Genomic DNA, 12,718 nt, shown 5'->3' with positions numbered 1-12,718 from the left:
GAAGAAATGCATCTAGGAAATGTCTGGTTCCAACAGGATCGTGCCACGGCCCACACAGCCTGAGCTTCGATGACAGTTTTCAGGGCAAAGCTCTCCGGACGGCTCATCTCACTTCGAGGTGACATCCCGTGGGCAGCGCACTCACCTGATCTAATGCACTGTGATTATTTTGTGGGGATACCTCAAGGCAGAGGTTTTTAAATATCACCCCACAAACCTGCTTCAGCTGAAGAATGTTATTTGGCAGGAAGTAGCCCAAAATCCGGTGCACATGCTGGAACGTGCTGAGGGGAATTTCAGAAAACGGTTGCATCAGTGCATAGAGAATGGTGGCCACCAGCTTCAAGATATTTTGTTTAAAACTACATGATTTAAAACCTTCATTAATATAGATCAAGAATAACAGGGGACCCAAAATGGATCCCTGTGGGACACCATGGGATATTAAGCCCCAATTTGAATAGGTATTTAGGTTACTATCATTACCTTGTAATTTAATTCTCTGAAACCTTCATTTAAGATAAGATGCTATCCATTTATGCATCGGACCCGTAATACCATAGAATTCCGACTTAGACAATAAAATCTTGTGACTGACAGAGTCAAAGGCCTTTTTCAAATCACAAATTTTTCCATCCACAATATGGCCAGCATTTGGGGCAGTTAAGGTCAGGTCAAGCAATCTATTAATGGCCTTTTCAGTGGAAAGATTCATTCGAAATCCAAACCGTTCATTGGCTAAAACACTGTTGATAGTCAAATGATGACAAAGTCTTACAAACACCATTCTCTCAAATATCTTCAAAAAGGAAGTCAATAAGGATATAGGCCTATACTTAGTGATACGATTTTTATCACCATTTTTATATATAGGTTTTATCTTGGAGAATTTTAACCTATCAGGAAACATACCGGTAGCTAATGATCTATTTTTTATGTATGTTAAGGATGAGGTAATAAAATATTAAACTTTTTAATACTTTGATAGGGATCTCATCATACCCAGTAGAATTGATCGTTTTCAATTTGTCTATAATTTTTTCAATTTCATTTGTTGTAACGTAACTATAATTGATCGGAGGGAAAGTGGTTGTAAATATATCAGTTAAATATTCATTAGCCTTATTACATATGTCAAATATATTTTTTAGTGCATTTTGGTAGTTGTCTCCACTATTGATAAAAAATATTTATTGAAGGATTCGGCAATCATTTTAGTATTGATATATGATCTATCGGGAGTGCTCAAGTTTGGTATAATTTCATGATAGGGTTTCGTCCCGGTCAATGATGTAACAATATTCCAAGTGGTTTTAGTTCTATTATCGGAGTTTATAATTAGTTTATCATAATATGAACGTTTGGCTTCTATAATATTTCTAAATAAATCTTTACAGAATAGCTTATAGTAACTTTGTATATAAGGGTTATTACTCTCCTTACAGCTTAAATACAAATGCCTTTTCACACTACATTTAGTTTTTATAGTAGATGATATCCATACTTTAGTATTAGTATGGGGTCAAGTGAGACATTTGGGAAAACTATTACAAAAGTGTCTTAAGAAAATGTTTAAGAATGCGTTGAACACAGCATTCACTTCATTATTATCAAATACTTCATTCCAAAGTTCATTACCAAGATTATAATTAAAATTTAACAGGGAATATTTGTCAATTTTTCTTATCATTTGTAAACATTTAACATGGGGGGCACAGTAATATCATGGATCAATATTAATTGTACATCATGATCGGACGTACCATTATACATAGGTGATAATTAGAATCTTCCCATTCTGGAGTAATCAATAAATATATTATCGATAGTTGATCTAGAAGTATTTGTTATTCTAGTAGGGAAGTTAACAGTGCTAAAGAGATTGCAAGAGTTTAAGAGGGAATTGAGTTGATTCTTTTTATGATTATCAGTGAGGTAATCAATATCGAAATCGCCACATAATGAATTCAGTTTTTGATGTGTATAATGATTTGAGCACCTCATCCATTTTGAGTATAAAATTACTAAAATTACCGGAGGGGGCTCTGTACATAGATAAAATATAAACATATGATGGTTCATGTCAAATTTTTGCTGCACAAAGTTCTATACCAAATTCTACACAATATTTGTCAAGTTTTACAGCAATAAAGTTTATATAGTTGAGAACAAACATATATGTTCCACCTTTCATAGCATTATTTCTACAAAAACTGGCCCCAACCAGGTAATTTTCCATTACAGTGTTGTAAATTTCAGCATTCTTTAGATGGTGCTCACTAATACAAATGATATGTGGTAGCTCAGGGTATAAGAAACTTAGCAGTTCATTGATTTTAGATTTCAAACCACAGATGTTCTGATAGTACATATTTAAAAAATTTGTTGAGACACATGATTTACCACTTTACTATTCAAACTATTTAAGTGTGATAAATTACAGTAATCTTGGTTACTAAAAAATATTAGTTGGGTTTAACTTTCCCATCGTGTTACTTTCATCAGTATTCTGCAATAAAGTATGATTGGCAGTAGACAAATGACTGACTGACTGGGCTTGAAACTCATAACAGCCAACTGGTATAATATTGTTGCTTGAATTACTTGTCTTTTTTATAAGGGAAAAAATAACATGAGCCAAATTAAGAGAAACCATCTTTTTTCCTCGGCCAGTCAAGTGAAGCCCATGTTTAGTATAATAATGCCTATTTTCATCTATTTCAAGAACACTAAGATGAGAGAACAGTTTTCCCAATTTAATTAATCTTCTATTAAATTTGGTAGTCTCATTATTAATACTGCTATTAGCACCTTCTAAGTCATGTCTAGTAGGAATTCTTAATAAAACAATTTTTGTGTGAGTAGTTCTCTTGATAAAATCGATTAAATCGCTAAAAACTTCACTTAATTTAACTTTGCCTATGTCATTAGATCCAGAGGAAACAATAATAAAATCACTAGATAACAACTTATTAATCTCATTAATCATTTGTTCTAATATGCTCTTTGTTCACGCTCCAGGTTTGATAAAACCATTTACTTGGAACTGGTCATTCAGGTAAGTTTTTATATTTGCAGAATACCCTCTTAAATGGCTATCTCCTATAAGCAGTACTTTGTGTTTCTTGCAGTCAGGAATACTAGATCTATCATCTAACAATTTAGCATACAAATCATTTAAAGCACTTTGGGTAAGAGATGCTTCACTGTTCTTGAAAGCAATATTAAAGTTCCTAGTTTCCGAAACATAGCCATTAAATATAGTTGGAATTTTATTTTTAGGTTCCATATTTTCATTCTGAGTATGCAGAAGATAATTTATCTGCTGATTCTTCCCTTCATTTACAAAGTTACTTTCTCTTATATCTTCCATAGGCTGCCCGTTGTTTAAATATTTGTTCCCCTTCACAGCCATATTTTCTGCATCAACCATAACCTCAGATTTTCTGTCACCTGCTCCCAGTTCCTTATATAGTAATTTGTTTATTAATTGCAATGATCTTATCTCTATAAGAGCTTCTTGATGATTCATTTCACTATCAACACATTTAGAACATTGGGAGATCTTATAAACCTCTTGATTATACTTATTTATCACATCTTGAGAACATTGTGCTAGAACAATATCTTCCATTTGTTTGACCTCTCTGTGAAGTAACTCCATCATTTTTTGGCAGATTTTAATTCCATCTGAGTCATTTTTAATTCTAACTCAAGTTCGGAACAGCCAATACATGTTACACTTGATCCATTACTATTCTCGGCCAAAATTGTAGAGCTGCTCATTTCATATATCCAACCGTCCGCCATGTTAAGTAATAGGTGTTTGGCAATATGATGATTCATCATGCCATAAAGTGCAACTTATTATCCTCCAGAAAGAGTGATTTTTAAATCTCCCATTACTTGGGGCTGTTGGCCACATTTTAATTTAGAGTAATAGTTCACTGTCCAGTTAAACAGGATTTTAGATCACCTGGTTCTACGGGGCTTGTAACCTAATTTAACTCTGATGTACTGGTATCTAAATGGAATGTGATGTCCATTAATAAAAGTTCAATATAAAACTGATCTGTGTGTGTGTTTGAAATCCATGTTAGGTGGGCCCCTTGTCACCATGGCATGGTGTCCTCAGGTTGTGGATGGAGGAGACAGCCCTTAGATGTGGAGGGCAGCTGTGAATATACAGAATAAGAAGTAGCAAAGAGTCAACAAGGGGTGGTCCTCCAGCTTGGGGGTTGAGCATGCAGCTAACAGCTCCTCACCATAAAAAATGAGCTTGTTACGAAATGCCATAAAGAGCCTCGGACCTGCACAGATCCTTTGGATAAATAAATAAAGTAGACACAAAACTTGGGACATGGAATGTAAAAAGTCTGTATAGGGTAGGTTCGTGTATGACAGTAGAGGAAGAAATATAAAAATATAAGTTAGATTTTGTAAGAGTACAGAAGGTCAGATGGAACAGGTGACACCAAGCCAGCAGGCTAATATACATTTGCCTATGGAATTAGGAATGAGAATCATGAATTAGGTACAGATTTCTTCGTACATAAAAGAATCATATCAGCAGTTACGAAGGTGGAGACTGTTAATGCTAGAATGTCATACATAATGCTAAGAGGTTGCTGGTGTGATATCATTGTTGTGAATGTTCATGCCCCATTAGAGTTCAATGCCAAAGTAGGTAGAGAAGACATTTTCAAACCAACAGTTGGGAATGAGAGCTTTCACAAAATCAGTAATGATAATGGAGTAGTAAACTCTGCCACATCGAAAAATCTTACTGTCAACAGTACAATGTTCCCACATCGTGACATTCATAAATTTATGTGGAAATCTCCTGATGGGAAGACACAACCAAATTGACCATATTTTGAGAGACAGGAGATGGAACTCAAGTATACTTGATGTCAGATTGTTCAGGATAGCAGAATGTGGAACTGACCACACTATCTTCTGGTGTCAAAAGTCAGGGAGAGACTGGCAGTGAGTAAGCAAACAACACAGAGTTCACATGGAGAGGTTCACTTTCAAGAAATTAAATAAGGTAGAGGGCAAAGAGCAGTACTATGTTGAAATATCAAATAGATTTGTAGCTTTGGAAAACAATGCTGTCAATATTAAAACAGCTTGGGAAACTATTGGACAGGATATCAAAATTTCAGCCAGACAGAGTCTAGGTTATTATGAACTGAGGAAAGACAATCCATGGTTTCATAAAGGACGTTCAAACTATCAGATGAAAGTAAACAATGCAATGGTTACAGGACCCATACCAAATATACAGGAATAACTGAACAATGTAAGACCTGAAACAAGCAGACATGGTGATATGCATACACATTTACACATTTTCAATAGGTGGAAGAAGTGTTTCTCTCAGTTATTGAATGTGATATTAGGCAGACAGAAGTACATACAGCTGAGCCATTAGTACCTGATCCTAGTGCTTTTTAGGTTGAAACTGCCTTTGCAAAGATGAAAAATTTTAAATTGCCAGGTAGTGATGAAATTCTGGCAGAACTGATTCAAGCAGGTGTTATATTACAGTCTGAGATCCATAAACTCTTAATTCTATTTAGAATAAGGAACACTTGCCTGATCAGTTGGGGTCTGTAATTGTACCAGTTCACAAGAATGGCAATCAAACTGACCGTAGTAATTATAGTGCATTATCACTACTATCAACTTCATACAAAATTTTATCCAGTATCCTTCTCTCAAGGTTAAGTCCGCATACAGATGAAATTATTTGGAATCATCAGTGTGGGTTTTGACATAACAGATCAACTACTGTCGGATCTTTTGAACTCATCAGACATTAGAGCAAAATGGGAGCACAATGAGACTTCAAGAAGGTCCACGATTCAGTTTGGAGGGTAGAACTGTACAACATTCTCATAGAATTTGGGGTACCCATGGAACAGTCTGATTAAAATGTGTTTAAATGAAACGTATAGTAAAGTTCATATAGTCAAACACTTGTCTGATAATTTTCCTATCCAGAATGCCCTACAACAAGATGTTTTATCACCACTACTTTTCAACTTTACTTTAGAATATGCTACTAGGAAGGTCCAGGAAAACCAGGTGGGACTGAAATTAAATGAAACACATCAGCTGGTGGTCTATGGTGATGATAATCTACTGGGTGATAATATAGATACCACAAAGAAAAACCCACAAACTTTAATTGACACTAGTGAGGAGATTGTTCCAGAAGTCAAAACAGAGAAGACTAAGTATATGTTGGTGTCTCATCAACAGAATGAAATAGATAGACAACAGATGTTTTGAAAATGTTGTACAGTTCAGATATTTGGCAACAACAGTAACACATCAAAAATTTATTTATGAGGAAATTAATAGTAGACTGAATTTGAGTAATGCTTGCTACCATTCAGTCCAGAACCTTTTTGTCTTTTCATCTGCTGTCTAAAAACATAAAAATTAGAATATATAAAACTATAACTGTTTCTGTGGTTCTGTATGGGAGCAAAACTTGGTCTCTGACATTAAGGGAGGAACATCGACTGAGGGTGGGTGTTTGAGAACAGGGTGTTGAGAATATTTGGACCAAAAAGTGAGGACGTGATAGGAGACTGGAGAAAACTGCATAATGAGGAGCTTTGTAACTTAACTATTCACCAGATAATCAGAATGATCAAGTCAAGGAGCAGGAGATGGGCAGGGCATGTAGCACAAATGTGGTGGTGGGGGGAAGGAATGCATATAGGATATTGGTGGGAAAACCAGAAGGAAAGAGACCACTGGGAACACCATGATGTAGGTGAGTCGACAATGTTAAAATTGATCTTAGAGTGATAGGATGGGATGGTATGGGCTGGATGGATCTGGCTGAGGATAGGGACCAGCGGAGGGCTCTTGTGAACACTGTAATGAACACTTGGATTCCATTCAATGCTGGGAAGTTCTTGAGTAACTGCTGCTTCTCAAGAAGAGCTCAGCTCCAAGAAGTTAGTTAGCATGTGTAAAATTTCCAATCCTAAAACTAGCTAAAGTATTCAATCTAGTCCTTGGGCTTCTGCTAAATTCTTTCACTGTCAGCCTAAGTACATGTTCAGTACATGTGGTATGTCTGCATAACAAGTGGTAGCTTATTTGATCAGGACACCAACCTTTTCAGCTTGTGGCAAGGTTCTAGGAAACCCATCTAGAAGGAACCCATTTTTACATTCTGGTCGATCCAAGTTGGATTCCACTAGACTCACAACCAAATCATCACTGACTAACTTTCCTGCACAAATGGTAAAAGAAAATACACTAAACAACAGTGTTACATAACATCATCCTGTAAATGGCTTCTCTAAATCACCAGTCTGTTAGAAGTTCTGTGTTTCAAAAAGACATGTATGTTGAAAACATGAAGTATGTATCTACATCTACAAAATAAACCTAGTAGTAAATCATGCTGAAGTTTTAATGAACAAGATCAAAGAAAACAACATGGTACAACTGGTTAACATCAGACATTTAATGGTGAGGACAATACCATATTCATGGTAATCAAAGAATGTGGGGAAGTCAGGAGAGGTCAGGCATCAATGCACAAAACACAATTATTACAAATATCCAATACTGTTGGACAGAAAACTTAACCGTGAGGCTGAAAGGTATTAGAGAATATATGTGATAGTTCCTACATTACACTTGATTAAAGAATTAATAATAGCAGGAATGTAAGGTTGTATACATGGAGATCTACAACTAATCAGTGCAGTAAACGTAAGTCAGTTGTAAAGTAGTCTAAAGCTGGTGTATAACACCGCAGAACAAATGGGGGCTGAAGTTATTTATTTTTTGCCCTCTATGATTCACATAATAAAATTATCGCATGCTTTGAATGTTTTACACAGAATTACTTCTATTCTTTTAAAATACCTGCATCCATTTCTGTTTTTATCTTTCGACCCAGAGGAGAACCGGATGATACCTCTGCACGCAACATATCTCCAGTGGACAGATGACAAAGACAGAATTTATTCTTAAGCAGTGGTGCCTGAAAACATAATTTATTATACATCCTATCCTTTTATAGTCTTTATAACAACAGATTATTCAAATTAAATTACTTACCTGTGTTCCTTTACCAGAACCAGGTGGTCCTAGAAGTACAGCATTTATTCCTAACGGTTCATCACTTGCTTCTTTAGGCAACGGCTGTGCTAAAGGAGGCATATTTTAGGCAACTGTATAAATTAACACCTTGGCTCAAATTATAAGGTCTGTTACACACCTACGAAGAGCAACGATCTCTTTATTTAAAACAAATATTCGCTAGTTATCACACTAACTCATTATCGCCTAAACCAACCTATACAAATTTACCAAGAACCACAGGCCTCACGTAACAAGCGAGCAGCGGATTCCGATAAGAAAAACAGCGGAAGGCAGAGGTTACGTAATTTTCAAGGACGTAGTGTACTATTGTGAGGCAAGCAGACGTTTTTAAATTAAATACATGTAAATATAAATATGTATATGCTAAAATTATGGACATATCCGTATTTAAAAATAGTCATAGCTAAGGAAGCAGCAATAATTCATGTACACTTATTATTTGTGACGATTATTCAATAAAACCGGTATTAAATATTCTAGGTCTTCTAGGTCACATTTCAGCGTGAAACTGATCATTTCTCATAATTTATTCAAGGACATCATTTCATATACAGGTGTATAATATAGACTATTAGTTATTAACTAATTATATCTTCAACAGTGCATTATTTGTAGAGAGCAACTCCAGTTGTTCATAGTGTCGAATAATTTATTGACATGTCCCTTGTACCGCAGTGCGTATGGCACATTCCTACGGTATCTCTCGTCAGTCGTTGAGGGCAGGAGTTAGCTGCAAGTAGCGCAGTTAACGACGAGGCGGTTGCTTGAGTTTAGTTTTATAAAATGGATTGGCTTTTGACGTCATTAGATATTTTATTTGATTTTCCAAGATGGTATATAGGTGCAGTTCTCGGCACCGGGTTTTTTACATATTACCTGCGTGAAGCGGTGAAGGTATGTCTCTTAAAAAGGAAGATTTTGGCTTTTATGACTTGCACTTCCACAGTTTTGATATGTGCATGAACAGTGCAGATTAAAAGATTACATAATTACAAAGTGAGATACGAGAATATTTTTATGTGATATATTCTGTGAACTTTAAACATGATTTAAGAGATTTATCAGTTTGTACTTTTTCGTTCTAATAGAAGTTGTCAAGTTTTGAAACCGAGGATGATAGTTCAGAGAATTTTCGAAAATGAGCGTAAAATGTTTAAAATGCAGTGGAGACAGGAAGAGTCACAATGTTATATTATTTACTCAGGTCCTTGAACCATTATTAGGTAATAAAGAATATGCAATTGTAAGATGGAAATTTTGAACTCGAATTTTGTAGATATCGGTACATATACGTAGTTTCATACTCATTGCCGAATTTACAGTTGTCGGGGCCCATATCAGTATCAACAAATTTAGGTCATGACAATAATTTTTTCTCTTTGTTCTTATTTCTTTTGATAACTAAAAATAGAAACTAACTTTTCTTGATTATAGAGAAGCAGATGCCTCAATAAAATCTGTGGATTCTATTTCTGTTTGCAGTGGCTCATGGTCACGCCCCATAAATCTGGCCCATACTTATACTACTCCATGTAGAATTTTTCACACATAAAGTGGAATACTACAAGGAACATACAAACATTCTTCACTGTGATTTTCTTGCTTACCGAAATGCATAGTAACTTAAACTAATATTTTTATGGGATTAGAAGTTTCAGCCCCCTCCAATTTTTTTATTCTCAACAGAGAAATATAGACGGAAGAACATAGTTTACCTTAGTAGTGGTAAAGGTAAGGTAAAGTTGTCACTGTGCTTAACTAATTAAGCACTACACCATGAAGGTGCATGTTGGAGTGGATGTATAGATCCACATTTTCTTGACCTTGGCACTAGTTGAAGGTGAGCGGTTAACTTCACACCTCGGCTGCTTTGCCCCGTTGAAAGAGCCCCTGGTACCCATTGGATAGAATTTGCAATCCATCAGTGAATACACTAGCTCCTTCACTGACACTGTGTACCATACACAGCCGGTCACATGATCGAATCCTACTTGAGCAATTTCTTTTCTTGCAGTTGCAAATGCTAAGAACGGCTGTAGCCCCAGTCAGATTATCTCGGCATTTTCTGGGAGGGGGCCTGAGGTAAACGACAAAATCCTCAGTCAGGATAGCCAGAGTTCCAACCAAGATTTTAACAGAGCACCTTCCAAATATAAGTCTAGAGTGTTACCACTGTGCCATCCTGCAGGTGGTTATTATTGCTGTTAGGCTTAGTGATTAGTAGATCTATTACATTCTTTTTGGAATAATGTATTGAGTACAGGTTTTTCCAGCATTAAATTTGTCACACAGAACTCATCAGTTCACTCTATCACCATGTTTGTAAGTATGGACATACGTATGTCCAATATTGTATGCAGCTATGTAGGTGTTTTTATAATCTGTCGTCATTCAAAATTTGACAAGTCTAGATCAAATGGCTATCTGTTAGGCTCAAGTTTTGCCAAAAGAGCCTACAAAGGGGAGGAGTGTGTATTTTTGTTAAGACAGATCTATATTTCAGTAAAATTGATATTTCTCAAGGAGCAAGACTTTGAAATCTGTGCAATACAGCTAGTAACTAAAACATCTCACCTAATTATACTAAGCCCGTACAGAGCCCCTTCAGGAGATGTTAATGAATTCCTAAGGAGACTAGATGCAACTTTAAAATATCTGTACAATCCAAAGTCTGAGTTTATACTCTGTGGAGACATAAACATAAACTATTTAAATGAAAGTAGTCAGAAAAAACAACTATTTAATAAGGACATACAGTCTGTCACACACAGTAAATTTCACAACAAGAGTTCAAAATTCCTCAAGCACAACCACTGATAATATCTTTATAGATAATGCAAGGTTACGCTCTTCTTGTACATCTCCTATAGTCAATGGCCTCTCTGACCATGATGCTCAATTTCGTACAGTAAATATTACTGTGGAAGTAAATTCAACACCCTTGAAACAGAGAACCAGAAACATAAATAGTGAAACCATTGCTCAAGTTCATCTATTAGAAAATGAAACGTGGGAACCTGTTTTCAAAAATAAGGATACAAATTATAAATTTACCTCTTTTTTATATAATTTTCTAAGTGTCTTTGAAGCCAGTTTTCCTATGCAGAATAAAAGTGTAAGTAGAATAAAAAACCACTGGATTACACAAGGAATAAAAATCTCTTGTAAACATAAAAGCCATCTGTATGTAGACAAAAGGAGCAGTAATAATCCCTACATAAGGTACTGAAAAATCCTGAGTAGAGTTATAAAAGAAGCTAAAAGGCAGCATTACTGTAGGCTTATAGCAACATTGAATAATCAGATAAAAACAACCTGGAATATAATAGAACATGAAACAGGAAAATCACATCTGACTGAACAGATACCATCTGATACCCATGAGAAATTGCAGATGCCTTCAGCACTTTTTTTCNACATCTGACTGAACAGATACCATCTCTCCTTATAAATGATGAAAAACTTGAGGACCCATGAGAAATTGCAGATGCCTTCAACACTTTTTTTTTAACATTTACAGAAAATCTAAACTTGCATCAGGAAGTGGGAAATAATGTCATTTCGTTTTTAAGAGAGACATATCCTAGAAAATTCTTTGGTATTACAACCATTCCAACCACTGAGACTGAAATGATAAGTATAATACATTCCCTCAAAACAAAAAACTCTTCAGGTTATGATGGAATAACAAGTAAAATTTTAAAAGTTTGTACATCTCTAATCAGTAGGCCATTAACTCAAATCTGTAATCACTTGCCATCCACAGGAATCTTCCCAGATCATCTTAAGATTTCAGTAGTAAGACCACTATATAAAAAAGGGGACAAGACTAGTATGTCAAACTATAGGCCAGTTTCACTGCTAACTACTTCTCTAAAGTACTTGGAAAAAGTTATGCACAATAGCTTAAGCCATTATTTTCAGAGTAGCAATATACTTGTTTTGACTTGTTCTGTATCCAAAGGTACTAACCTCCTTAGGATTTATAGAATGTAAATAAATTCAATTCAATTCAATTCAATTCAATACTAGTCCCAGAACAGTTTGGCTTTAGGAAAGGAATTTCCATTGAAAATGCAGCCTTTAAGTTAACAGACAGTGTGTTGAAATCTATTAATAAAAAAATGCATATTGGTGGAATATTCTGTGACTTGGCAAAGGCTTTTGAGCGTGTAAATCATGAAATTTTATTAACTAAATTACATTTTTTTTGGCATTCCAGGAACAACATTAAGTTGGTTCAGATCCTACCTAACAGACAGAAAACAAAAGATTGAAATAAAATCATAAAATTCAATCCAAAGTACCTACTCAAACTGGGGAATTATAAAACATGGAGTTCCACAGGGGTCAATTTTGGGGCCTTTGCTTTTCATAATTTATATAAACGACCTCCCTCCTACACTAAGGACCTATAATATTTGCAGATGACATTAGTGTTACAATTTCTGGTAAAAATTTAGATGATTTCTGCATGTTTTCTGCAAACAAGCTCTCCCTGAACCTAGAAAAAACAAATGTAATAACATTCATAACAAAAAACTCACCACAATATCCGTTAAACATAGGATAT

General features: G+C 35.3%; 2 protein-coding genes across 4 annotated transcripts in view; one reads left to right on the top strand and one right to left on the bottom strand.

The window, feature by feature from the left end:
• LOC111867230 (adenylate kinase) overlaps positions 1-8,407 on the bottom strand; it is a 30,810-nt gene extending 22,403 nt beyond the window's left edge. Inside the window, exons 1-3 of the mRNA XM_023856883.1 lie at positions 8,101-8,407; positions 7,906-8,023; positions 7,143-7,261 (exon numbers count right to left, since the gene is read on the bottom strand). Of these exons, the coding sequence (XP_023712651.1) occupies positions 7,143-7,261; positions 7,906-8,023; positions 8,101-8,202 (339 nt within the window). The 5' untranslated portion in view covers positions 8,203-8,407. The remainder of the gene's footprint in view (positions 1-7,142; positions 7,262-7,905; positions 8,024-8,100) is intronic.
• Positions 8,408-8,730: 323 nt separating this feature from the next.
• LOC111867229 (phospholipase ABHD3) overlaps positions 8,731-12,718 on the top strand; it is a 37,983-nt gene continuing 33,995 nt past the window's right edge. For 2 of the 3 annotated variants that reach the window (XM_023856881.2, XM_023856882.2), the window contains exon 1: positions 8,731-9,039. In XM_023856881.2, the coding sequence (XP_023712649.1) occupies positions 8,929-9,039 (111 nt within the window). In that variant the 5' untranslated portion in view covers positions 8,731-8,928. The remainder of the gene's footprint in view (positions 9,040-12,718) is intronic. The other variant, XM_023856880.2, reaches the window with a different exon arrangement.

This window comes from Cryptotermes secundus, unplaced genomic scaffold, assembly GCF_002891405.2.
Source record: "Cryptotermes secundus unplaced genomic scaffold, Csec_1.0 scaffold945, whole genome shotgun sequence".
NCBI lineage: Eukaryota > Metazoa > Arthropoda > Insecta > Blattodea > Kalotermitidae > Cryptotermes > Cryptotermes secundus.
This window is presented reverse-complemented; position numbering and strand designations above follow the sequence as displayed.